This window comes from Equus asinus, chromosome 5 (assembly GCF_041296235.1).
Source record: "Equus asinus isolate D_3611 breed Donkey chromosome 5, EquAss-T2T_v2, whole genome shotgun sequence".
NCBI lineage: Eukaryota > Metazoa > Chordata > Mammalia > Perissodactyla > Equidae > Equus > Equus asinus.
The window spans coordinates 93,827,996-93,853,297 of NC_091794.1; the positions used below are offsets into that span (position 1 = coordinate 93,827,996).

General features: G+C 50.5%; 2 protein-coding genes across 4 annotated transcripts; one reads left to right on the plus strand and one right to left on the minus strand.

Annotated features, from left to right (window-relative positions):
* The first annotated feature begins 2,352 nt into the window (after positions 1 to 2,352).
* KDF1 (keratinocyte differentiation factor 1) lies at positions 2,353 to 12,657 on the plus strand. 2 transcript variants are annotated; one of them, XM_014854956.3, is made up of 4 exons: positions 2,353 to 2,746; positions 7,936 to 9,006; positions 9,451 to 9,525; positions 10,079 to 12,657. In XM_014854956.3, the coding sequence occupies exons 2-4, from the start codon at positions 7,968 to 7,970 to the stop codon at positions 10,159 to 10,161; spliced, it is 1,197 nt and encodes a 398-aa protein (XP_014710442.1). In that variant the 5' UTR covers positions 2,353 to 2,746; positions 7,936 to 7,967; the 3' UTR covers positions 10,162 to 12,657. The 2 variants fall into 2 exon arrangements, with proteins under 2 accessions (XP_014710442.1, XP_014710441.1); XM_014854955.3 differs by having other exon boundaries at positions 2,720 to 2,807.
* NUDC (nuclear distribution C, dynein complex regulator) lies at positions 12,655 to 25,300 on the minus strand. 2 transcript variants are annotated; one of them, XM_014854957.3, is made up of 9 exons: positions 25,042 to 25,300; positions 22,679 to 22,756; positions 15,898 to 16,101; positions 15,743 to 15,808; positions 14,833 to 14,952; positions 14,564 to 14,758; positions 13,601 to 13,684; positions 13,388 to 13,506; positions 12,655 to 12,925 (listed from the first exon to the last, which is right to left on the minus strand). In XM_014854957.3, the coding sequence occupies exons 1-9, from the start codon at positions 25,120 to 25,122 to the stop codon at positions 12,874 to 12,876; spliced, it is 999 nt and encodes a 332-aa protein (XP_014710443.1). In that variant the 5' UTR covers positions 25,123 to 25,300; the 3' UTR covers positions 12,655 to 12,873. The 2 variants fall into 2 exon arrangements, with proteins under 2 accessions (XP_014710443.1, XP_070366728.1); XM_070510627.1 differs by lacking the exons at positions 22,679 to 22,756; positions 25,042 to 25,300 and adding an exon at positions 16,593 to 16,756.
* Positions 25,301 to 25,302: the final 2 nt, after the last annotated feature.

Below are 25,302 nucleotides of genomic sequence, written 5' to 3' on the forward strand. Positions count from 1 at the left end.
GCCCATTTTACAGATGGGGAGAAGAGAAGTGGCTTCTCCAAGGCCACACAGCTGGTGAGAGGCAGGGCTGGGGCTCTAAAAAAAAGGTTCCCTCACACATCAAAATGTGGCCAGAGGTTCAGAGATCCTAGTTTCCTTCCTTCCTTTTTTTTCTTTCTAGGTAAAGAAAGTAGTTCTGAGCTGCTTCGGGCGTCATGTTCTTACTTATTAATCTACAGCATTTTAGGTGCCACAGAACTAGAATTTTGCAGTGTAGTTTGGCACTTTTACAAGTTCTGGAAACATGTTCTGGAAAAAGCAAAACTATGGAGACAGAAAATAGATCAGTGGTTGCCAAGGGCTGGGGCTCAGGGGAGGGATTGACTACAGGGATATTAGGGGTATTTGGGGGGTGATGGAACTGAACTATATCTTGATTGTGGTGGTGGTTATGCAATTGTATGAATTTTCAAAACAGAACTGTACCCTAAAAAGTAGAATTTTACTGTGCATAAGTTATACTTTAATCTTTCAAAAAAGAATAAATAAATGGGGAAAAATTAAATAAGACTCTAGACTCTCATATTTTTGCTACCTTGCAAACTTTGCAAGTAACAGTACCCTTAATTATTTAGTTAGAGCATACATTTCTATTTTCTCATCTATTCATTCATGATAAAATGAAAGTCCTTGAATATACCATCCAACTCAAGAACCAGAACATTACTAAAAATTAAATCTACTTATGGGCTCCCGCCATCCCTGACCCCTCCCCCACCCCACTCCCAGGTAATCACTATTCTGAATTTTGTGTTCCTCATGCTCTTGCTCTTTTAAAAAAAAAGTTTTTTTCACACAGAAGTTATGAATTTGCCATTTTCATAAGTCAAAACACGTCAAAAAACAGCAATTTCATATGGCTCAACCCAATATTATGCCTAAACATAATAGTTCTAGCTGTATTTGAACTTTATAAAAAGGATACCATTCCATATGTACTCTTCTGGGACTTGCATTTTTTCGCTCAATATTATGTCACCATGACCCAGCCATATTGCTGTTTTTCATTCTTTTTCTTGCACATGTCACCTGGTGCATGTGTGCAATCTTGTACCTGTACCCCAGGAATGGACTTGCTGGGTCTTAGGGTACACAGATGTTCAACTATACACAGTGTGACTCACTTTTTGAGCTCCAAATGAAGATACAGTGTGTCACTTGCCCCAGGTGAGAAGGTAGACAAGATTTGATGGGAAGGGCTGCCACGGAGGGTCTCTGGTGGAAATTGAACACCTACTGTGTACACATGGTAGGGCACCTGTGGAATGAGATGATGGTGCCCTGAGAGGTGAGATAGGGAACAAAATCCCCCAGTTGCTGTGGGAATCATCTTCCAAGAAGTGTCCCACCCTGGCTGGGCAAGGGGTGGGCTTGGCAACCCAAACAGGGCAGACCAAAAGGGTTCTGTCCTAATCGGCAGTATCTCCTTGGGGGGGTGGGCACGGAGGCTGAAAGCGGCGTTGGGGTCAGGAGGTCCTGTATCTTTGGTTTACCTGGAAGGGGACGGAGCTAAGCAGTACTGAATTCTTCCCACTTAACCAGTCCTTGCCCCAATCATCTCTTATCTCACTTTGCATCCATTATCTCTGATAATTCTCCCAGTTGGAGAGAGGTACTATCATTTCTACAAATGAGGCTTAGAGAAGGAAAATGCTGGCCCAAAGTCACACGAAACTGGTTTGTGCCAATTGCCTGAGAAGGTAATTTCCCTTTCCTAAACCTCATCTGTAAAATAGGAATGATAATACCTGGCCCATCTCACAGACTAGTGGAAAGATTAAATAATACTAAGCAAGTAAGGGGTTTAGCATGGCTCCTGGAGACACTCCCTAAGTCACTTGTTTATTGGCACTATTATTGTTATTAAGAGGAGTGGGAACCCAGGACAGTCTGAGCCCTAACTTCTTGCCACCCAATGAGGTGGCAGAGACCCCATGGGATGTGGTGATCATGGTCCATTTTGGTCACTTCTGCTGATGCGGGATGTGTCTGTCAGGACCGCACAGCCCAGCCCCCTCCTCCACCCACTCCCAGGCCCCAGGGCAGAGGTACTTGTCTTCCCTGCAAATTTCCCCAAACAGAGAAGGGGAAGGGACCAGCAAGCAGAGGATCCTGGCCCCCAATTCTGCCTCAGGGGAAAGGAAGAAATCGGAGCCAGCGGTCTACTCTGCTGAGCACCTAGTGTGGGCCAGGTCCTGCGCTGGGCCCCGGGAGCACCAGGAATGAGACCTGACACTGTCCTCAAGGTCAGAGGCTAAAGGAGGAGACAAATGACAAGAAAACAACAGTGTGCTGAGTATTATGATAAAGTTCAGAGAACTGTTCTGTATAACAGAAACCAGATAGGCCTAGGGGTCAGGGAAGGCGTCCCAGGAGACATGCCCTGTGAGCTGGGCCTTTAAGGCCTGGTAAGCGCTGCCCAGGCGCTCAGAGACCGCTAGGATACCTGTCCATTGAACAGAAGAGGAGACTGTGCCGCAGCATCTGTCCGACCTGCTCGCCAGGCCTCACTTAACCCACACTAGGCCGAGCGCTGCTCTCGGAGTCCGCGAGCCGAGAGCCCGAGCCTGGCCGCGGTGCCCGCCCAGCGCCCGGGGCGGAGCCTCGGCCCAGGTGCGCGGCGGCGGCGGCGCTTCGCGGAGGCAGGAAGTGTGTCCCCAGCGGCGGCCCGTGCAGTGCTCCCGCGAGACGCTCACCTGCTCTCCAGGTGAGAGGCGAGGGGGGCGGGGGGAGGGGCCGAGCTGGAGGCAGCTCACCTGGCGGGACAGGTAAGCCCCGCGCGGGCCCGAGGGGGCGCGAACCAGGGCGGCATCGGTGTGGAGAAACCCCCGAGGCTACGCCCGAGCGAGGGAGGGTCCCGAGACCAGTTCCTCGGGAGCCACCCTCCCGCTTCCGGGGTGCGCGGGCCGGGCCAGGGAGCGGCCCGAGCGGCTGCCTGGGCCCGGCGGGCAGAGGGGGGGCCGGGTTTGCCCGTAGGGCTGCGCTGGCTTGGGGCGGGAGCCGTGCTCGCCCGGGGGCAGTGTCGGGATTGAGGAGTGGGCTGTGCTCACCCTGAGGAGCTATCAGGGCGGGAGAGAGGCTGGGTCCGCCCGCGGGCAGAGGGCCCCTGCAGCTGGAGAGGGTGGTGCTTGCCCCGAGGACATTGCTGGTGTAGGGGCAGTGCCAGGGTCTGGTTTCTTCCTTGTCCCCGGGACTAGGTGCTTGCGGATGCGGGAGTCGCAGGTTACCCCTTTCAGGGCAGGAGGTCAAGGGTACACGGATGCCCGGCGCGAGACCCGACGGCTGTTTCGTGAGCAGGGCTGGGATGCCCCTCCCGGCCGGGTGTGCAAGACTCGGCTGGGCACGGGGGTGGGGCAGAGGCTCGTGCGGCTGGGCCTGTCCTGGGGACCTTGGGAGGAGGGGGCGGTATGGAGACGTACTCCTAACTGTGCGTGTTCTCTGGGACAACGGGGATGGGGAGGGCATCACTGAGAAGTTCCAGGAGGGTGGGCCTGGTGCCTGGGACCTTCTGACTGCTAACCTGCAGTGTCTTGGGGCACCCAGTAACCTAGCCACTCCCAGGTGCAAGGCACCCCACTAAGCCCCCTGCATGCCGTATCTCATTTAAACCCCAGGATGGCCCATGAAGATACTCATTTCTCCACTTGTTAAAGATGAGAAAACTGAGGCCAAGAGTCTTGCCCCAGGCCACAATAGGAACATCACCAAACCAAGCGACCAGTGTTCCTAAGATTTTGGAAGTGGGGGAGTGGTCAGCAACAGTGAGGGGGAGATACAGCCTGGACAAAATAGGCTGAGTTTGACTTCAGGAGGGTTCAGGGGCTAGAGGAGAGGGGGAAACTGAGGCCAGGGGCTGTCCTTATCCCAGGTCTTGCTCCCCTTCCCTCCATCCCACCCCCTTTCGAGATGTGTGGCACAGAGCAAAGTACAGGGGCTCTGGAGTCTGGAGGATCACAGTACAAATCCTTCTCCGTCCCTTCGTTGCTAGATGTCTCTGGTCAAGTCACTTCACCTCTCTAAGCTTCAGATTCCTGGTCTGTCAAGTGCAGATCTAATACAGGGCAATTGTGAGTGTTAAAAAAAAAAGCAAAAGCCCTCTTGGGCTGGAGCCTGTTTTTGGCCCATTCACTGCTGTTTCGCGAGCATTTAGCACAGTGCTGGGCACATAGTAGGTGCTCAGTAAATAGTTGTTGGATTAATTTAATGAATAGTAGTGAATCCTAAAACCTTGAAGGCGGAGGAGGAGACAGTGACCCAGGCTATCATCAGTAACCCCTTGATGTTCTTACAAACCCCAGGGACCCCAGGGCTCAGTGTGGTTAAAACAATGTTGATGCATCCACCCTCCTCATCCAAGGCCTGAGCCTGGAAGACTCAAGGCTCCCTATTTGGTCCCTCCTTAGGCACAGGCTTGTCTGTGGAGCTGGCAGCTGGCAGCTTTGACTTCCCCCTTCCTCCCAAGTAATAGATGGGATGGGGTAGTGGATAAGAGTCTGGGCCAGGCTGCTTGGGTACAAATAGATGTATGGCTTTGGACAACTTATTTAACCTCTCTGTGCCTCAGTATAGTAATAATAAAAACAATATTGATAATAACGGCTACAAATAGGGTTGTGAGAATTAATTGGTTTAATACATTTAAAGCACTTAGAACAATGTAAGCCATCAAACATTAACTTTCACTAGAGTGCAAGTTCCTGAGGTCAGGGAATTTTGTCTGTTTTACCACTGTATCCACTGAATTTAGAATAGTGTCTAGCACACAGTAGGCCCTCCGTAAATATTTGTTAATTGATTGAATGAATGAATCCATACCCACCCCTACGTTGCTCAAACCAAGGCAGAGGTTTTAACCACTTGCCTCTCTGGGTTGTGAGGGCCTATAGCAATTTCAGTTTGCACACCTTTGGAGAGGGCATTTTTACCCCTCCTCTCCTCAGACTGCTGCTCCCCACCCCACGCCTCACCCCGGTCAGCCTAGAGCCTAAGTCCTTTTTCTTTCCACCCAATGGTCCTGGCTCTACTGTGAGGTCACATAGAATGTGTCAGTCCCCTGAAGCACTGTACCCAACCCTGTTCTAGATGCTGAGGCAGGAAGCAATCAGACACAGTTCCTGCCCCTCCGGGTCATATAGGCTTAGCTTCCAACAATGGGTTCAAGGCTGATTCAGCTGCCAGAAAGCCCAGCAGAAGGCTGTGGGGAGAGGGGCTCCTATCTGACTTGGGGTTCTGAAGGGTCTTTGGAGAAGGAGTGCTGAGTGGGGCTGGGGTGGTGGGTTGAAGAGTTGCAGGAGTAGTTAAAGAATTCCTATATCCTCCTCATCCCCACTCCCCATGGCTGACATTCTTTCCCCCACCCTTTCTCTCCCTGCACACATAGACCTTCTGGTTTGGGGGGAACCTTTTGAGATTAGGTTGCAGACGTGATGCTCCTTTACCCCTAAATGCTTCAGTGTATATTTCCTAACAGTAAGAACATTACTTTATATAACCCTAGTAATCAAATTCAGGAAATTTAACATTGACATAATACTATGAAATAATATACAGTCTATTTTTTTTTGAGGAAGATTAGTCCTGAGTTAACATCTGCCAGTCCTCCTCTTTTTGCTGAGGAAGACTGGCCCTGAGCTAACATCCATGCCCATCTTCCTCTACTTTATATGGGGGATGTCTACCACAGCATGACGTGCCAAGCAGTGCCATGTCCACACCCGGGATCCGAACCGGCGAACCCCGGGCCGCTGAAGCGGAATGTGTGCACTTAACCGCTGTGCCACTGGGCCGGCCCCTATACAGTCTATTTTTAAATTTCACCAATTATCCAATTTCTAATTTTTCCTCTTGATCTAGGATCCAATCCAGGGTCACACTTTGCATTTAGTTGTCGTGTCCCTCAACTTGGGCTTGTCTGCCATTCCCTCATGATGACACTCAGGTTATGCATTTTGGCAGTAATACTTCATAAGTGATGTGTCCTTCGTGCACAGTATCAGCAGGCACATGATGTCAGATTGTCCCACTATTGGTAATGTCAACTTTGATCATTTGATTAAAGTGGTGTCTGCCAGGTTTCTCCAGATTCGTTTTTTTTTTTTTAAGTTCTCACTGGCTGCAGCAAGTAGAAGGGAATGGAGGTGGCCTGAATGGGGGCCTTGACAGTATCTGTGTGAGAGATGATGGTAGCCCTCTTTAGGAAGGTGGCATTGATTTGCCCAAGGCACAGTGCCTCCTAGGGCCAGAACTGGGACTAAAACACAGATATCATGATGCCCAGTCCCAGGTTCCTCACACATCACCAGTTCTAGTATCCCAGTGCCATTAAATCAGGGATAAAAAGATAAGGGATCAGAAGGGATCAGTGTCTCAGAAAATCTAGGCTAAGGATACTTACTGCCCAGCAACCCCCTGTATGTGATCAAGTACCCTCCCAAATACATCAGTACATAATGTTCTTTGACTCTCTGAGGTGGAGTTATTTATTCCCATATTGCCTCATATATCCTACATGTTCCATCTTAGGAGCTTTTAAGCATCTGTTTTCTCTGCAAAACCATGTGTGAATCACAAGAACGATCTGTAGTTCTTTCATCTTTGGTTCTACAGTGCCTGACACAGGGCCAGGCTCATTGTTTATGGAATGAATGAAGTCTTAGCTCTGAGCTTGCTAGTAACCAAATCAAAAAGGGAAAGAAGATGTATTTTGTAGCTTGGCTTTCTTATCTAATCAAAGGAAGCAAAGCAGTGGTTGGTGTTAAATGTTGCTAGGAGAGCAAAGCTGAGCCACACTGACATATTGACAGGGGACCTGCTACAGTCTCACGTCTGATTTGAAGGAGGAAGGGAAGAAGGGAAAGGTGGCAATGATCAGGTTCTGCAGCAAGTCACATGGGAAGGCGTTTGTTGAACAGCCTCAGAGGCTCTGTGCTGGGTGGGCTTACCCACAGTGGGAAGAAACGGGGGGCAGACCATTCCCCAGAAAGTGAGATCCCAGGAGATTTTCCTTTTTATGTAGTAAAATATATATAACATAAATTTTACCATTTTAACTTTTTTAAAAGTCATTTTAACCATACAGTCCTGTGGCATTAAACACATTCATATTGTTTTGTAAGCATCACCACCACCCATCTCCGGAACTTTTTCATCTTCCCAAACTTGAACTCTACGCATTAAATACTAACTTCCCGTTCCCCCTGCCCCCAGCCCCTGGCAACCACCATTCTACTTTCTATCTCTGAATTTGGCTATTCTAGTTATTTCATAGAAGTGGGACCATACAATATTTGTCCTTTTGTATCAGGCTTATTTCACTTAGCATAATGTCTTCAAGGCTCATCTATTGTTGTAGCTTGATCAATTTCATTTTTAGGGCTAAATAATATTCCACTGTATGTACATTGCCTATTTTGTTTATTCATTTGTCAATGGACATTTGGGTTGTTTCCACCTTTTGCCTATTGTGAATAATGCTGCTGTGAACATGCTGTACAAATATCTTCAAGTCCCTGTTTTCAGTCCTTTTTAATTCTATGTTTAATTTTTTGAGGAAGCACCATACTGTTTTCCACAGCAGCTGTACCATTTTACATTCCCACAGCAATGCACAAGGCTTCCAGCTTTTCCACATTGTCTCTAAAGCTTGTCATTTTCTGTTTTTTTCAATAGTAGCCAACTCAATGGATGTGAAGTCCAAGGAGGTTTTGACATGTAGGTTAGACCACAGAGAGTACTTCTTCTTTTGGGAGGGAGGGAACACTGGATGAGGGTTCCGGGGCATTCTTGGGCTGACCACATCACAGGCCTCTCAGAAACCAGGTCTGAAGCTCCTCAGGTCAGCGCAAGAGCTTGCCCCTGACATCTAAACCTGACTCCTTCCTGGCCTCTCCCTGACAGGTGCCTGGCTGCAGCAAACCATGCAATGAGCCATGCCCCGCCCTGGACACCCCCGCCCATCATCTGGGCCCCCACGCTTGGGACCCTGGGAGCGGCCAGCAGAGCTGTGCCTGGAGACATATGATGAGCCATCCCAGCCTCCACCAAGCCGCCGCACCCGTAGGCCAGACCCTAAGGACCCTGGCCACCATGGGCCTGAGAGCCTTACCTTCATCTCTGGCTCTGCTGAGCCTGCTGCCGAGCCCCCAGCCTGCTGCCTGCTTTGGCGACCCTGGGTGTGGGACTGGTGCCGGGCCGCCTTTTGCTTCCGCCACTGCCGGGGTTGCCTCCAGCGCTGTGGAGCCTGTGTGCGGGGCTGCAGCCCCTGCTTGTCTGCTGGGGACTCCCCTGAGGGGGCTGCTGAAGCCAGCTGGGCCAAGGAGCACAATGGAGTGCCCCCCAGCCCCGACCATGCACCTCCCAGCCGGCGGGATGGCCAGCGGCTCAAGACAACCATGGGTAGCAGCTTCAGCTACCCTGACGTCAAGCTCAAAGGCATCCCTGTATATCGCTACCGCCCAGCCACCTCCCCGGCCCCTGATGTGGACTCCTGCTGCAAGGAGCCACTGGCTGAGCCCCCACCCATGCGGCACAGCCTGCCTAGCACCCTTGCCAGCAGCCCCCGAGGCTCCGAGGAGTACTACTCCTTCCACGAGTCGGACCTGGACCTGCCTGAGATAGGTAGTGGCTCCATGTCGAGCCGGGAGATTGATGTGCTCATCTTCAAGAAGCTAACAGAGCTTTTCAGCGTACACCAGATCGATGAGCTAGCCAAGTGCACATCAGACACGGTGTTCCTGGAGAAGACCAGTAAGATCTCGGACCTTATCAGCAGCATCACCCAGGACTACCACCTGGATGAGCAGGATGCTGAAGGCCGCCTGGTACGCGGCATCATTCGCATCAGTACCCGAAAGAGTCGCACCCGCCCGCAGACCACAGAGGGGCGCTCAACCCGGGCTGCTGCCTCAGCTGCTGCTGCTCCTGACAGTGGCCATGAGACCATGGTGGGCTCAGGGCTCAGCCAGGATGGTAGGTTGGGCCCCATAGGGCTGAGGGGCAAAGTGGAGGAGGCTCTAGCCAAGGGAGGGTTGCACTGGGGTCTTTGGCTACTGTGGGTCCACCCCTCAGCTAGGCCCTGCTCTTCCTCCTCCTTTTCCTCAACTCCTCTGCATGCCCTAGATAGGCTCCTTCTATCCCCTGCTACCACCTGCCAGAGGAGTTTCCAGGCCAGCCTGGTTAACAGGACCCAGGAACCCTTATGAATTTGGACCTCTGTCCTGGCCTAACTAAAACCTCACCACACGCACACACACACACAAACACAAGTTGTCTCTGTCTTTGTTTTAAACATTATTTCTCTAGCCCAGCCCTGGGATAAGTGGCCCCTCCCTCATTGGGCTGGGGGCAGAAGTGGGGAGTAGGGTTGAAAGGATGTGATAATGACCACTGGCCCCCCTCATGTTCCCTCCCTAGAACTCACAGTGCAGATCTCCCAGGAGACAACTGCAGATGCCATCGCCAGAAAGCTGAGGCCTTATGGAGCCCCAGGTTTGGTCCTGACCTGATGAGGAGTGCGGAGAGGAGAGGGAGCTGTCCTAGGGGCCCCCCACATACCCCTCTCCCAGCTTCCTCCTGGGGTGGGTGAGGATGGGATCAGAAAGGGACGAGAAGCCTGGGCAGCCACAGACCTCATCCCAGTCCCACAAGCTGGCTTAAAGATTTCCATTTGGAAAGATTCAGGGGGCTGCCCGTGAACCATCAGGGGGCAGTTGCCCAGAACTGGCCTCTAAGCCCAGGTCACTGGGGAGGAAAGTGAAGGGCGGGAGGCCATCTGCTGGTGCTGAAAAGGCACCTTGTGTGGTTTCTGCTGCTGTCTTCTTGGCTTTCACAAGCCCCTGGGAGTGGGGTCATTACCTTTTTATAGAGAGCAGTGCTGGGGCTCAGAGAGGTCAAGAAACTGAGTGGGTCACCCACCCAGGATCAGACTAACCCAGGCTCAAGTCCTGCTCTGCTCCTTCTCAGCAGGCTTCTCCCTGCCCATGGACCTGGATGAGCCTCTTCCCCTCTCTGAGCCTCTGTTTCCTCCTCCCTTCCCCCTCAGGATACCCAACCAGCCATGACTCGTCCTTCCAGGGCACCGACACAGACTCGTCAGGGGCACCCCTGCTCCAGGTGTACTGCTAACCCCTGCTGGGCCCAGTGGCCGCAACCCCTTCTGAGAGAAGCACAGCCTACAGCATGAAGAGGGGGACCAGGACCCCTTTGGGGAAGGCTGGCTGTGAGCCCAGAAGCAATACCCACTCTGGCTCCTCCCACTTTGGCTGACTGGTTCCTGGACCATGTGCATTTCACTGGGCCATGGTGCCCACATCCCCTGGATCCCCAGCTGGCCTGACCTCTGCCTAGGCCGTTCCTTCCTGCCCAGGCGGCCTGGATCATAGAAAGCAAAGACTTAGGAGTTACCTTCTGGGATTGAATCCCAACTTTACTTCCCCCAAAACATGCTACCCATAACATACACCCCATAACCAATCATGCAAAATTCCTCTTCCCCAGGATGGGACAAGGGGGTGACAGCTAAAAGAAGCTTGTCTTAAATGGATTGGGTTGGGGGGCAGGCAGGGCCCACTCCACGTTATGTTCTGTTGAGCAGTTTCGTTCTTGGCTGATGTTCTACGTGCTAACATGACCATAGTTGCAAGTACAAAGGTAACAGATGTCTGCCTGGTCATCTCGGCTGATATTGTCCTTTCTGTCCCATTTGCCTGACTGCTGCCTGGAGCAGGAGACACAATAGAGTGTCCAGCCTGGCTTAGTGTTGTCAGAAGGCATAAATGAGAGCGATCATGCACACCTCTTAGGTTCACTGTGAGTTCCAGGAGGTAGAGCCAAGCACAGTGTCTGTACCTGAGAAAGGTCTAACAAGTGGTTTCTGACTTTGTGAGGTTCTTCTGGGCAGGCTGGTCTGGAGTCCCCCTGCTGCCCCAGTTCCCTGCCTGCAGGCTGGCCTGCTTCTGCCATCCCCACTGTTTCCCCAAAGCCCTGAGCACTTGTCCGCCCCCACCCAGCCTCAGACCTGCTGCTCCCTCCACCTCTCTGCCTGGTGCTTACAGCCCTGTGGTTCACTGTTCTCTTAGCCTTCCCAAGAACCCTGCCATGGGGTCACTCTTCTTTCACAGAGTGGGAGGCTAGGGCTCAGAGGGGTCAAGGAACTTAGTGGGTCACACAACTAGGAACTGTGGCTCTGGACCTGGAAACTGGCCTCTTGGCAATTCTGCCCCCAAGCTGGTGGGTTGACCTGCTTGGCACAGAAGCAGGGTCCCATTGTTTGGACACTGGAGCTCAGCTGCATTTAGAAAGATCCTACTTAGCTACTCCTCTCACACGGGAATGTCTGTCAGTCCTCTCTCAGCAGTGAGGCCAGAGGAGGCCCACTAGCCCATTCTTGACTGATGAACAAGCTGGAAGGTGTCCAGGATCCCCTTTCTGCTCCCACCTCACCCGCAGGCCCCATAGCCCTTTTTATTCTCCCCATGGGCAACTTTTGGAAGGTGACAACTAAACAAACTGTCTTACCCACTTTCCTATTGGACACACAGGATGGTCCCTTGGGGCTAGGACCATAGGGCCCAGCACCAGTGATAAAACTGGCCCCTTTCCTTAGGCTCTGCTGTCGTCCAGGTCAAGGTCTCTCCAAGAGGGAAAATGACCACAGGGTGCTGCAGCCCAGGAATGTCTCTGGACAGAGTAGGAGAGTGGTACCATAGTCCCTCCACCCTTGCCTTGGCTCTACAGCACCCTTTCCCAAACTCAGCCTTTTAGATCACTACCAGCATTTCCAAAAAAAAAGTTTTATCAATTTTGGAAAACAGACAAGGCTAGGTACTACATAGCCTCTCTAAGGCCTTAAACAAATTGTTCTGAAATGCTGAAAGGACATGCTGTGTTCCAGAAATTCAGGGGCTGCACTCAGCCCACAGAGCAGAGAACTCTGGGCAAGTCAATCTAGCCATTCTGGCTGTAACCATAACCTCTGTGGCCCCTGCTTTCATTGACCTCCACTCTGGCCAAAGTGCGGCAGAGGTCAGCCCTGGGGCTGAGGCAAGCTCTTCTCTAGCCCTGGCACTGCCTCCACAGCTGACTGTGAGAAGCCCTAAAATCTGCGGAGTTCCAGGTCAGAGGCAGAAGCAATAGGGCCCCAGTGGACTTTACCCTGCCTCCCAGCCAGGACCCTGTACCACACACAGCAGGTGTGAGGCCTGGGCAGACCCCTAGCCTTTGCTGCCCTCTGCTCCAAGGAAACAAGAGTATGTAGTTTTAGAAACACTTGATCCAGGGCCAGAGAAGAGACCCACCACAGGGGGAAGTTTTCTCAGAGGAAACTGGAATCAAGTCCAGCTGGTCTTACGCTTTGCTGAGTCACGGGCCCCTTTGAGAATCTGACATATGTTCTGGTCCTTGTAGCCAGAAAAGCTCACCTTTGCTCAGAATCATAACAGACTAAGTCTTGTTTCAATCTTCTCTTTAAGTAATGAGAAACGGCCCCATAGAGGGGCAAAGACCTGCACTAGGTCACATGGCGGAGTCTGGGCTAACTGCCAAGCCCCTAGATCCCTGCAGCAGCCATAAGAGGCCTATCCCCCAGGGAAAAGCGAGAGGGAAGAGAGGACACAGGGAGACCTGGGTAAATAGTTTTAATGTGTAACAGGAAGCCAACTGAGGAGGGCAAGACCCCTCAAGGCCCCAGCCCTTCTCCCATGATGCCTTGGGACCTGTGTGCCTGGGCCAGTCCCATGCCTGCGTCAGCCCTGAAGCCCCCAAGTCGCAGGGAAGGGTGAGAAAGGAAGGTGGATGGTCGGGGACTCAGGATCAAGAGTTCAGGGAGGCCAATACGGGCTAGTTGAATTTGGCCTTGGAAAAATCCATCTCTGGATGCTGATCCATGAACCTGGAGACGGAACAGGAAGAAGGTCAAACAGGCTGTCCCTCTCCCTCAAAGTTAGTCCCTTCCTCCCAGCCCCTCCATGTGAGGTCTAATCTCTTTAGAACCCTGAGCACCTGGAGCCAGGCTGGGCAGGGGTGGGGCCCCAGGGTCTCAGGCCCATTTGCGCCCGAGGCTGCAAGATGAGGTGCCAATACTGGCACTGTTTTCCTGTAGGTGGCAATGACCGCCTGTTGCCTCTTCCCTCCTACCCTGAGGTGGCCTTGCCCTCAAGATGACCTCAGCAACTGATTAGGGTAGGCCAGCCAAGGCTATAAAGCCATAAACTTGGCTGGCTCATCCTGGAAGGGGCAGGGCAGCTCCTTGTGTCCTGCTCAGTGACCCACTTGCTGTTGTCACCCAGGTCCAAGCCCTCCAATACTCAATGTCCCCAAACCCACCCCCCTACCCCTGCCCCAAACTGCTCACTTCTTCAGAATCTCCTGTTTTTTCTGCTCATCCGAGGTGGGCAGCCCCATGGACTTCTGTCTCTGGTCATACATCATCTTTTCCACCATGCTGCGGGTCTCACTATCCAGGTCTGATAGCTGGGGGCAGGCAGTGACAGGGATGGGTGAAGCTCTGGGGCCTCCTAGGCCCCTCACCTCCCAGCTGAAGCTCCCCCAACCAGGCAGGGCTCACCTTGGAGTTCTCAGGGTTGATCTTCTTGGTATTAATCTCAGGATCACTGGACACCAAGCGGCTCCACCATTCCATCTTGTTGATCTTTGAGGAAGAAAGAGAACCACTGGGGGATCGGAGGTAGCTCACTCTGCCCCAGGAACAACTGCCAACCCTTCCAGAACCAAATTCTCTCCCATCCACGTCCTGCAGCGGTGACCCAAGCAGGCCTATGCTGGAACCTGGGGTACAGACGAGTAAGGACCTCTGCTCTCCCCAGGAGCTGGGGGACAGTGCAGATCAGCATAAGGGGAAACATAAAGTGCAGAGGAACATATTCACCCAGGATGGAGGGAGAGAAGTTAGAGTGACACCTGGGCTGGGCCTGAAGTGACAGGTCAGATACCTAATTAAAAAGCAAGGAAGGACATGCCAGTTGGAAGGAAAAGCAAATGCACAGGCATGGAGGGATGAGAGAGAGGCAGCCCCGCCGTCAGCTAGGCTGGGATGGGCCTCCTGTGCTACAGGGAGCCTTCCTTGGACCCTTGGCACCTCAGAGACCACATTTATTTACTGGTGTCCTTGTCCCATCTCTCTGTGAGGGAGAAAATGTAGGCTTCCTCAGGGCACAGAGTTTTGTACGTTTTGTTCATTGTTCTCTCCCCAGCACTTAGAACAGTCTCTGGCACATAGTAGGTATTCAGACATCTGCTGAAGTGAATGCATGTACAAATATAATGGAAACGAAGAGGGTTTGGTACCAAAGACTGTTTTGATCCTGACTCTACTCCTTCCTAAAGGCAGGAGCCTGGGCAATCTCTGAGCTGCCCTTTTCCTGACTCTAAAATGGGACAGACCTACTTTAAAAAGTCTTGTTGTGGGGATTAAATAAGATATGCCCCCAGCATGGTCCCCAAGTGATGAGCAGACGCCCTCCCCTCTTCCTCCATCAAGATACAGGCCAGGAGGCCAGGGCTCTCATACCTTCTCCAGATGCACCGTCACCACCTTGCCATCTTCAATGAGCCACGAGCTCTCTTCCACCTTCACCTCGTTGTAGAGCTCCCCGTCAATGATCGCTGGCTGTCCCTTGAGCCCCACCCGGAGGTGCCGCCGCTGGATATCCACCACCACGTCCTTCCCCTTCAGCCGGAAGTTCACACGGAAGGGCACTGCCAGCTGCATGGAGCAGGGGCAGTCAGGAGGGGCCCCAGGCTGGCTCCCTAACCTTCGCCCCGGCCCTTGCCACTCACATCCAGCTCTGATAAGGTCTGGGTCCAGCGGTAATTGGGCAGGTCTGCCCCGTTGCCAAGGTTGGGCTTCAGTTTCCCTTTATCTTTCTCGTCTTCCTCTTCTTCGTCCTCCTCCGCCTCCTGCTCACAGTTGGGGAGCTCAGCTACTTACTTCACAAAAACAGACTGAACCCCACTGGGCAGAGAGCCACAAAATGAAAAGGACCTGGTCTCCGCCACTCGATGGGAGCCAGTGGTTAAACCTGGCTCTGATCTCTGCCTGAGAGGAGCTCGGACTGTTATAGCCTATGACAATGGACCCAGCTAGGGGACTGTGACAGTCAGAGACCCATGAGATCCAGCTGGGGGTCCAAGTCAAGGAACTCTGGAAGAAAGCCCAGCACAGAGCAGGTCACAAAGTGGCCGTGAGCAGGGTTGTCCTAAAATAAAACCAGGCTGCCAAATGATCAATATCCTTTTTCTGTGTCTACAGAGTTGAGACCCCTAGTATCAGACCAGACCCTGTGGAGAGTTAAATAAATGTCCCAAGGATTGCTTGGGAAGCTGGACTTGAGTCAGTGGGAGGAGCCCTGTGGGGCACGCCCTCCAGATGTGTCAGAGTAGTCCGCCATAAACGGCCAGGCGGGGCCCACAGACCCCAGCCCACCAGACTGGTACCTGTACTGGCACAACCCTCTCTGGCTTTTAGGCTTTCCTGCCAAGGCTTAAGGCCAGTGGGTTTTGGGTTTTTTAACCCAGATCCTTTGGTCCAGTGTCTCTGAGTAGGATCTTGAAGTATGGAGAGGATCCTCAAAGCTGGGGGGGCAGGGGGCTGTATAGGAGAGGGCATTCCAGAGAAAGGGAAAGGCTGCAGAGTCCCCGGAAGTTCCCAAGCCCCCAGCTAATCCCGAGCACCCCAAGCCCATCTCACCTGCTTCCCTGATGAGCCAAGGCTGCCATTCTTGAGCTGGGCCTCCTGATTCTCTGCATCTTTTTTCTGTGGCAAAGGGCACAGCAGTTGGAAAGAGGGTTCCCATTTCCAGTGCCAATGGGAGTCGGGGGCAGGGGAAGGAAGCCCACTCTTACCTGGTCAATCTCCAGCTGCAGCCTCTCTGCCTCCTCATCCGTCAGCTCCTTGATCTGGGGCCCAGAGGTCTCTGACTTGGCCTCCTTGGCCAGCCTGGCTGCTCGCTCTGCCTTCTCCCGCCGCTCAGTCTCCTGCCGAGCTCTCTTCTCCCGTCGAGCCTTCTGTGCCAGCTGGTTATGGTGGCTGAAGGTCTGTGTGATGAGCTGGGGAAGGAAGAGAAGGTGATGAGGCATCAGGGCAGGGGACAGCGTCCCAAGGCCTGGAGTCCAGTCCCATCTCGATCTGGTAAGGCACTGCACTCAGAACCTCAGTTTCCTCATCTATAAAATAGGAGTAATACACACCCATCTCATGGAGTTGTAATGAGAATACCTGCAAAGTACCTGCCTCAATAAACAGTGGTTACTTTAAAAAAAATCACAGTGTAGTGACTAAGTGCGAACACTGAAGTTGGACAACTTGAGATCTAATCCAGGCTTTGTCACACACTAGCTATTGAATTTTGGGCAAATTACTTAACCTGTAAGAGCCTCAGATTCCTCATCAATGTGAAGATCGAACAGTAAGTGCTCTGAAAGTCCTTCACTACAGAGTGAGGCTGTTAGAAGTGGAACTCTAGCCTCAGCCTCTCTGAGAAGTGTTTCTTCAGCTCGCAGGCCCACACTGACCTGCTCCCCTGACTGATCTCCCTTACCTGTGTGTACCTGTCTCCTGACCGCAGCCCCAGCCATGCAGCACACAGCACCATGCTCAGAACTGCCACATTTGCAGGAAACCAGAGAGCGCTTTCTTGAGGGAAGAGACTAGTCTCTTCCTCTGCTCAGCCTGCGACCTATCAATTTCAAATCTTTCTCTCCCACTATACCTTCCAACCCACATCCTGCTGGCTGGCCTCCCTGCTACCCAAGGCGGGGGATGGGGGCAGGGGCGGGGCTGCAATTTGTATCTTTAACAAGTCCCCGGCCAATTCTCATGCATACTTAAGAGTCATACCTAGATTTGAGTTCCTGGCCTACTCCTTCTACCTGTGTGATGACCCTGAAGTCATGTCTCTGTGCTTCCATTTTATTATTTCTAAAAGCAGTCTTGCGTAAGCTATTCTTTGCCTAGAATGTGCTTGTCCCTACTCCCAGAACACCTGGCAAACTCCTACTTATCCTCCGGGACCAGCTGAAGTGTCTCTTGAGTTTCACCTCTTCACCTTCAGCAGGCCCAGGAACATACTCAACTTAGAAAACCCAACTCTTTTGTTGACCCCCACACCTGGAGGACGTCTCATAAGGTACCCACCAAGTGATCAGTGGTCAATAAGCCATCTTTTAAGGATCTCTGAGCCAGGGCTGGAGTGGGGAGGGGTCTGCAAGAGGTGAGGGGCCCACATGGGGCTCAGGGTCACTGAGGCCACCCAGGGGCTCCCAGACCTAAGGTTCTACCAAATGCCCTGTGGCTTCTCATTCATTTGATGCCAATTCCTCCTGCTACCCCCAAACTCCTAACCTCATGCCACACTGCAGTAGCTCCATACCCTGCAAGGTTAAATGGCATCAAAAACACCCCCTAAACCAAATGAGTTAACAAAATGGGGTGTGTGTGAGACAGAAATGGGCCACCTGAAGGCCATTCTGCTGTCAATAGAAAGAATCAATCATGAGACAATTACACCAGCAGAAGCTGTTTCACCACAGGGCCTTGGTCCCAAGTACCTAATCAGGAAGACCTTGAACTCAAGCCCTTTGCCAACCAGTGGCCAAAGGGAGGCGGGAGCAGTGCCCTACCCTCTCCCAGCTCCAGTGAATCATGTTACATCCCATTTGTCCTGTTCCTTCCCAGCTCCTGGAGGTAACGTGAGGGCACAGCTGAACCACCAGACAGAGTCAAATCCAATCACAGTGGCCTCTGACACCTCCTCCCAGTCTCCTCCCACCAGCTTTACCCAGGCCCAGTCCCAGGCAGACACCCCTGAGGGTCTGTAGCCTACGAGGTCCCAACCAGCAGGCTACCACTGGACACGTCTTTGGGAACCACAGCCCAGCAGGGTGGTGACCGGGTGAGGAGGGCTGGGCCAGTTCTAGAAGACAGGCCCCAGACTGCTCGGTGGGCATACCTAAACACAGGCTTTCCCTGACCTAGGCTGGGTGACAGGGGAGTAAAGAGTGGTTCCCACCAGCCTGGCCAGGGAAGACCCGGAGAGCTATGTAAGGGGAATCCAAAGGCATGAGGTCATGAACCTGACCACTGGGGGGGTGGGGCAGAGCCCCAACACATCTGAGAGATGACACACTCCTGTTCTAAAACTTCATGTAAGTGGAATCATGCAATATGTGCTCTTTTTTGTGTCTGTCTTCCTTTAAAAGGCTGAATAATATTCCATTATATGTATATACAACATTTTGTTTACTCATCTGAGTCAACGGACGATTGAGTTGCTTCCACCTTTTAGCTATTGTGAATAGTGGTGCTTATGAACACAGGGGTACAACCCTCTCTTCAAGACTCTACTTTCAGTTCTTTTGGAAATATACCCAGAAGTGAGATTGCTGGCTCATATGGTGATTCTATTTTCTACTTTTTGAGGAAGCACCATACTATTCTCCACAGCAGCTGCACCATTTTACATTCCCACCAACAGTGCACAAGCATTCCAATTTCTCCACATCCTCTCCAACACTTGGTGTTTTCTGGGTTTTTTGACAGAAGCCATACTAATGAGAGCGAGGTGATATCTCACTGTGGTTTTGATTTGCATTTCTCTGATTAGTGATGATGAGTAGTAAGTTTTTAAAGAGCTAAATAATTCACTTTTACCAGCAATGTCTAAAGAGTATCTTTTTTTCTACACCCCTGTAAGCAGTGGGTTTTTTTTACATTTTGTCAGTTTGACAGGAAAAAAAGGGCACCTCACTATTTTGCTCTCCTACATTCCCTTGATTACTAGTGAATTTGAGCATCTTTTCACACGCTGTTTCGATTTGCTCTTCTGGGACTTGCCCATTTTTCTGTTTATCCTTTTCTGGTCAACTTACAAGAGTTCTTGAATATTACATTAGCTATTTATATTAAATTAATATTAAATAAATATTAAATTAGCTATTAGATTTTACCTGTCCTCTGCATTGCACATTTTTTCCAACTCTATTGTTTTTCAATTGACTTTATATGTCATTAGGTCTCTTTTACCATACATGAGTTTTCAATGTTTGAAGAAGCAAACAGCTACCTTTTCTTTTATAGTTTCCACATTTCTAATCTTGCAAGGCCTCCTCCAAACAAACATTATATATAGTTTTCCAGCTTTCCTTACAAGACTCTTCTTGATCTGCAATTTATTCTTACATATGAGTAAAACACATAGTACACTTCTGGTTTTTTATAGACAAATAGCCAGTTGTAGCAACATGACTTACTAAATCATCCTCTGCCTACTGAACTGAATGACCACATTAGACACATATTAAATCCTCACATACGCGAGACTTTTTCTGGGTTTTCTATTCTGCATCACTGGTCCATTCGTCTCTTTCTATGTCAATAACATACTGATTTGAACATTATGGTTTTACTCACATCCACAATCCCTTATCATAATTCCTAGCCCCAAAAGCCATAAAAACTAAAAGTCTGTAAAGTGTGTTTTATTTTGCTTTTCGCAGGGAAAGATTCACCCTGAGCTAAGATCTGTTGCCAATCTTTTTTTTCCTCCCCAAAGCCCCAGCGCATGGTTGTATTTCCTAGTTGTAAGTCATTCTAGTTCTTCTATGTGAGCTGCTGCCACAGCAAGGCAACTGACAGGTGGTGCCGTGGTTCCACGACTGGGAAATGAACCTGGGCTGCCAAAGCTGTGAGTGCTGAACTTTAACCCCTAAGCCATCACGGCTGGCTTTAAAAGTGTTTTTGTACCTCATAAGTTTGTAGCATGAAGGTATTAGTCTTCATATATCCCTCTTGGTATGACTACTGATAGATGTTTCTCTGCAGAAATATTAATGTTTCATTACAGGATGCTGCTCTTGACCCCTGGATTGGAGTATTGTATGTAATGTACGGTATATGCACTGCAGTGCCTCCTAAAATCCAAAGAATTCTAAATCCCAAAACATATCTGGCCCCAAGAGGTTCAAAAAAGGGATCATGAACTTGTATTCTCATATGCCAGACACTTCATCTACATCGCCTCTTTTTATCCTCACAACAGCCCCTTGAGGGAAGGATTATCCCCCTTACAGGTACGAAAGATGAGGCTGAGAGCAAGTGATTCACCCAATACCACACAGCTGTCAAGCTGGAAGTTGGGGGAGACCAGGATTCGAACTCACATCTGCTCCATGGACTCCAGAGCCCTTGCTCTTAACCGCTGCACTTGGAAATGATGTATCTGGTGGCCCTGCACACGGTAGGTACTCAACACAAAGGAGTTGCTGTGTTACAACTAGAGATCAGGTGGGAAGGCTGGACAGGTTTCTGCCTCCCTGAGAGTGACCAACTTCCTGGGAAAGAACTGACTAAGAAAACAAACAGCCAAAGAGCATGACCAGGTCTACGAAGGGACCAGCAACATCCAATATATGGCAGCTACCATCATCCCCAAGATGCTTCTGAGACACTGCATTTTTTTTTTTTTTGCTGAGGAAGATTCACCCTGAGCTAACATCTGCTCCCAATCTTCCTCTTTTTCTGCTTCAAGAATATTAGCCCTGAGCTAACATCTGTGCCAATCTTCCTCTATACTGTATGTGAGTTGCCACCACAGCATGGCTGACAAGTGGTGTAGGTCTACACTAAGGATTTGAACCCAGGAACCTGGGCCACCAAAGTGGAGCACACTGAACTTAACCACTATGCCACAGGGCCAGCCCTGACACCACTTCTTATTATTCATCTCTCTCTCTTCTTCCAGCTACCTTACTCATCCTTCACACCTCAAGGATCACTTCCTCATGAAGTCTTCCTTGAGTCCCCAACTTAGGTTAATCGCCATCATTTTGTTCCCAGGGCTTCTGCCCTAACATTCATGACTTCTTCATTGTTTTTTTTAGGGGTGTGCTACCCTGTAAGGTGCATGAAAACAAAGACCATGTCTGTATTCACCTCGGTAATCCCAAAGGGCATGGCTGAGTACCTACCACAGGCAAAGTGTTAAGTGTTCAACAAATATTCGTTGAATGAATGAATGATGACTGCTGATATAAGTATAAGGTAGTATAAGTATAAGGTAGTCTGGCTCACAGAAAAACAGGAGGTGCTAATGCTAATACAGAAAGAATATTTGAGCCAGAAGGGGTCCTACGGGTCAGTGAACCACCTTCTTCCATTTTACAGATGTGAAGACTAAAAGGACCAGAGAATTGGTAGGAAATCAAGGCGGCCACACAGTTAGACCAAGAACCTGAGACTCCTACTCCCAGGCTGATGTGTCTATGACACAGTAGCCTCAGATCGTCAGACATACCAACCATACCATACAGCATACCAACCATACCATACAGCATACCAACTTCTTGGACCCCAAAGCCACAGAAAGCAGGTTTGCAAAATGTCTCCTTTTTGTGACTGTTTCTCTATGTTTACTATGTTTAAGTGAAAACAAATCTCAAGTTATAAAAATCACAGTTTAGGGGCCAGCCTAGTGGCATAGTGGTTGAGTTTGTGTGCTCCACTTCAGTGGCCCGGGATTCCCAGGTTTGGATCCTGGGCACGGACCTGCACACTGCTCAACAAGCCATGCTGTGGTGGCATCCCACATATAAAATGGAGGAAGATTGGTACAGATGTTAGCTCAGAGACAATCTCCCTCATGCAAAAAGAGGAGGATTGGCAATAGATGTTAGCTCAGGGCCAATCTTCCTCACCAAAAAATAAATAAATAAAATAAAATCATAGTTCAGTGAAGTAACACCTTCATGATTTACCAATCTTCAAAAATGTAATTATAGGGCTGGTCCCACGGCCAAGTGATTAAAGTTCTGTGTACTCCGCTTCAGCGACCTGGGTTCACAGGTTCGGATCCCAGGTACAGACCTACTCTACCCGTCAGCCATGCTGTAGAGGCATCCCACGTACAAAGTGGAGGAAGAGTGGCAGATATTAGCTCAGGGTTAATCTTCCTCAAGCCAAAAAAAAAAAAGAAAGAAGAGGAGGATTGGCAACAGATGTTAGCTCAGGGTGAATCTTCCTCTCACACACACAGACAAAATGTAATTACAACCTATGTACACAGAAGGAAGTTCAAGGTCTCAGAACCTGTACCACAAAACACCATTCCCAAATCCTTGAACATTGGATCACAGCATCTGGCAAGACTGGGATTGGCTGGCTTTGAGCTTTCCTGTATTTCTGTCTTCTAAGCTTAATTTCTAACATTTTCCCACTCTCATCTCCCAGCTAGGTAATCAGATAAAACCACCTCAATGGAAAAGGAACCAAGAATCCTGGTTTCAGGGCCAAAAGGCAGTTTTACAATAGGCTCTTCCAACCCTGGCTCTCCCACAACTCAGCTCAAGACTTGGGACAAAGTGCCAAACACCCCTGAGCCAGTTACTCGTTTGTAAAATGGGGATAGTAACACCTGCCCCTCTCAAACTTCTAAAGGGTCATGGAAAACACGGTAGATAAAGACATAGCAGGAGGAGGGGCTTCAATAAATGCAGCTTGCTTCCCTTCCCCACTCCTCACCCCCAGCATTCTGCTTCTGCCGAAGGTTACCATTATGCCAAAGAAAGGCCAGGTGAGCTTTTCTTCTGAAAAAACAGAGCTGCCCAAGGGACAGTGGCTCCCAAAACTCACCTTCTCTGCCATTCCCTCTTCTCCTCCAACGAAAAAGTCCGTTTTGCGTCTAAGGAAGCTGAAGAAAGTGTTCACAAGCTAAAAGACAGAAGACAAAGAACGATGCTGTAGAGATGTCATATTCGGAGCCCCTCAACTGCATAGAAGCCTAGGGAGAAACTTGGGACGTGACTGTTTCACCCCTGAGCCTCCCAACTCCCAAGTGAAGAAACATCCTCCCCAACAGCCCCTACTTTAGTCACTTCGGCCAGAAAGCCTAACCTAACTTTATCTACATCGCCTGAAAGGAAGATTTCTCACTTCTTGTTTGTATGTGTGTGTTTCACTAGAAGCAGCCTGAGGATGTGGACCACTCCTCTGCATCCAGGGCTTGAAACACCTGGGTCCAGCTTTCCTCTCCAGATAGTAAAACGCCCATTGAGAGGGGCACTGGCTGAATTACTAGGGCAGAGCTGGGAGGAGGGGGGCAAATGAAGCCACTTCAAAGGTTAAGACCAACTAACTCTGGCTGGGTACCAGTGTAGCCAAGCGGTGGAGAGCATGAGTTTGAGTACCAGACTGATGAACATCAGCCCTGCGACCTTGGGGAAGTTTCTTAACTCTGTAAAACAAGAATAGCAGCAGGACCTATTTCTAGGGATCTTGTGCGGATCTGACAAGGTAATGGAGGTGATGCCCTTAGCAGTATCTGGCCCAAAGCAAGAGACCCCCTGCCAGAGAGGGAACTCCTCACATGTAGGCTTATTCTGTCTACTCCCCCACTGCCTGGCACCTGATCTGGCTCAGAGTACGTGCTCAGTAGAATCTGTGCTGAATGAAAAGATGTAGTGGTGACCTAGGGTTAGCATATATAAACCTTTTTCTTTGCCCAAGTGAGTGGTTCTAAATCTGATGCTAGAACTTCTCTCTCAATGGTTTGAATTCCTGCTTCTAGACACTTTTTCAATTGACTCAAAAATGAACTCACTCCCAAACCCAGTTTTGTGTCAACAATTTAGGGGGATAGAAGAGGGAGCCTTTCACACTTGCAAATTAGTAACACTCTTCCCACCCTAAAGGGCTTAGGAGTCCTCGTTCACCACAGATACCTGAGTGAGAGCATGGGAATAAAAAGCTCAATAAAAACTTGTCCCCAATAAAAATTAGACTATTGGTGATGAGCACGATGCAGTCTATACAGAAACTCACAAATAATAATGTACACCTGAAATTTCACGTTATAAAGCATTATGACCTCAATAAAATAATTTTTAAAAAAAAAAAAAAAAAAAAAACTTGTCCCCAGCAAGACACAGAATCAGCAATTGACTGTAGAAAGCATGCTGGCCTAAGGAGTCCGGTCCCCTCTACGTCAGGAGACTATTGGATGATCTTGGGAAAATTCCTTCAATTCTTTATAGAATGACAGTTCTAGACTTATCTTGATAGGCTTTTCTATCTATAACCTTCTATGTTTCTGATCCAAAAAACCAACTCCAGAATCTATACCGGTTGGTCATTACCATTCACACACTATGTATATTATAGTGTCTGGTCACTATGCATGAATTATGCTTTTGAAAAGCCCTTCGTAAGCTCCATGAGGGCAAGGACACGTTTCTGCTCATGTCTGTCTCCCCAGACACCGGGTCCAGTGTCTGGTACACATCAATCACTCAACAAACACTTGTTGAACGAACACACCTGATTACCGAGAATTCCTCACTGTTTTTCAAGAGACTACTGTCCTAAAAAGACTCAAGAAATACGGATCTCTAGCTCTGTCTCAAAGACAAAGAAACTAGAGCTTGGAGATGTGGAGAGGTCCCAAGCTGGTAGGTAGTAGAAACTAAGTGTGAACTGAGGCTCCCATTCCCCCATTCAAGGCCTAAAAAGACCACGTGCTAACATCATGCCCCACCCCCCCCCACCACCCCCCCAGACACTGCACACATTCTTCGGTTCGCTCCAAGTCTTGGTAGATGCAAATCCCAATGTCTGGGATGGTTCGTCGTAAGGGACGCTCTTCGGGGGCGGCCATGAGAGGGGAAACAGCCGGAAGGACAGGGGGCCGGGTGTGTGTCCTAAGGCTCTGAGGTTTTTTCAGGGGCGGGTTCAGGGACGCCAGAGTTGCTAAGACAGGAACTACTACTGAGGGGCGCCGGGGGCCCAAGACTGATACTAAGGATGCAAAACGTGCAGCGCGGAACCCAGACCGGAAGCTGGAGTGCGGTGAGAACGTGGCAGGATCCCAGAAGCCTGCGAGGCCCAGGAATGGATCTCGGCCCTCGAAGGCAGATTAGGGCGAAGGGAGCGTGGCTAGGGCCGCCCGAGTGGGCGGGCGCCGCCGGACGAGGCCGGGCCGACGCCGCGCGGGCCGTTACCTCCTGTACGCCGCCCTCGTGCTGCTGCGCCATGGCCAGCAACATGCCATCGAACCGCTCCTCCTCCTGCTCTCCGCCCATCGCGCCGGCCACTAGGCACGCTCCGAGATCTGAGCTCTGCACTCGCGTCCCGCGTTCTCCCTGCTCCTGCGGGTCGCGTCCGGCCCAACGGCTCCGGTCCTCCGCCTTCCGCAGCGGAGCCGGAAACACGCACGCGCGCCGCCGCCCAGCTCCGCCTTTCGCCCTCTCTTCCCGCCTCCC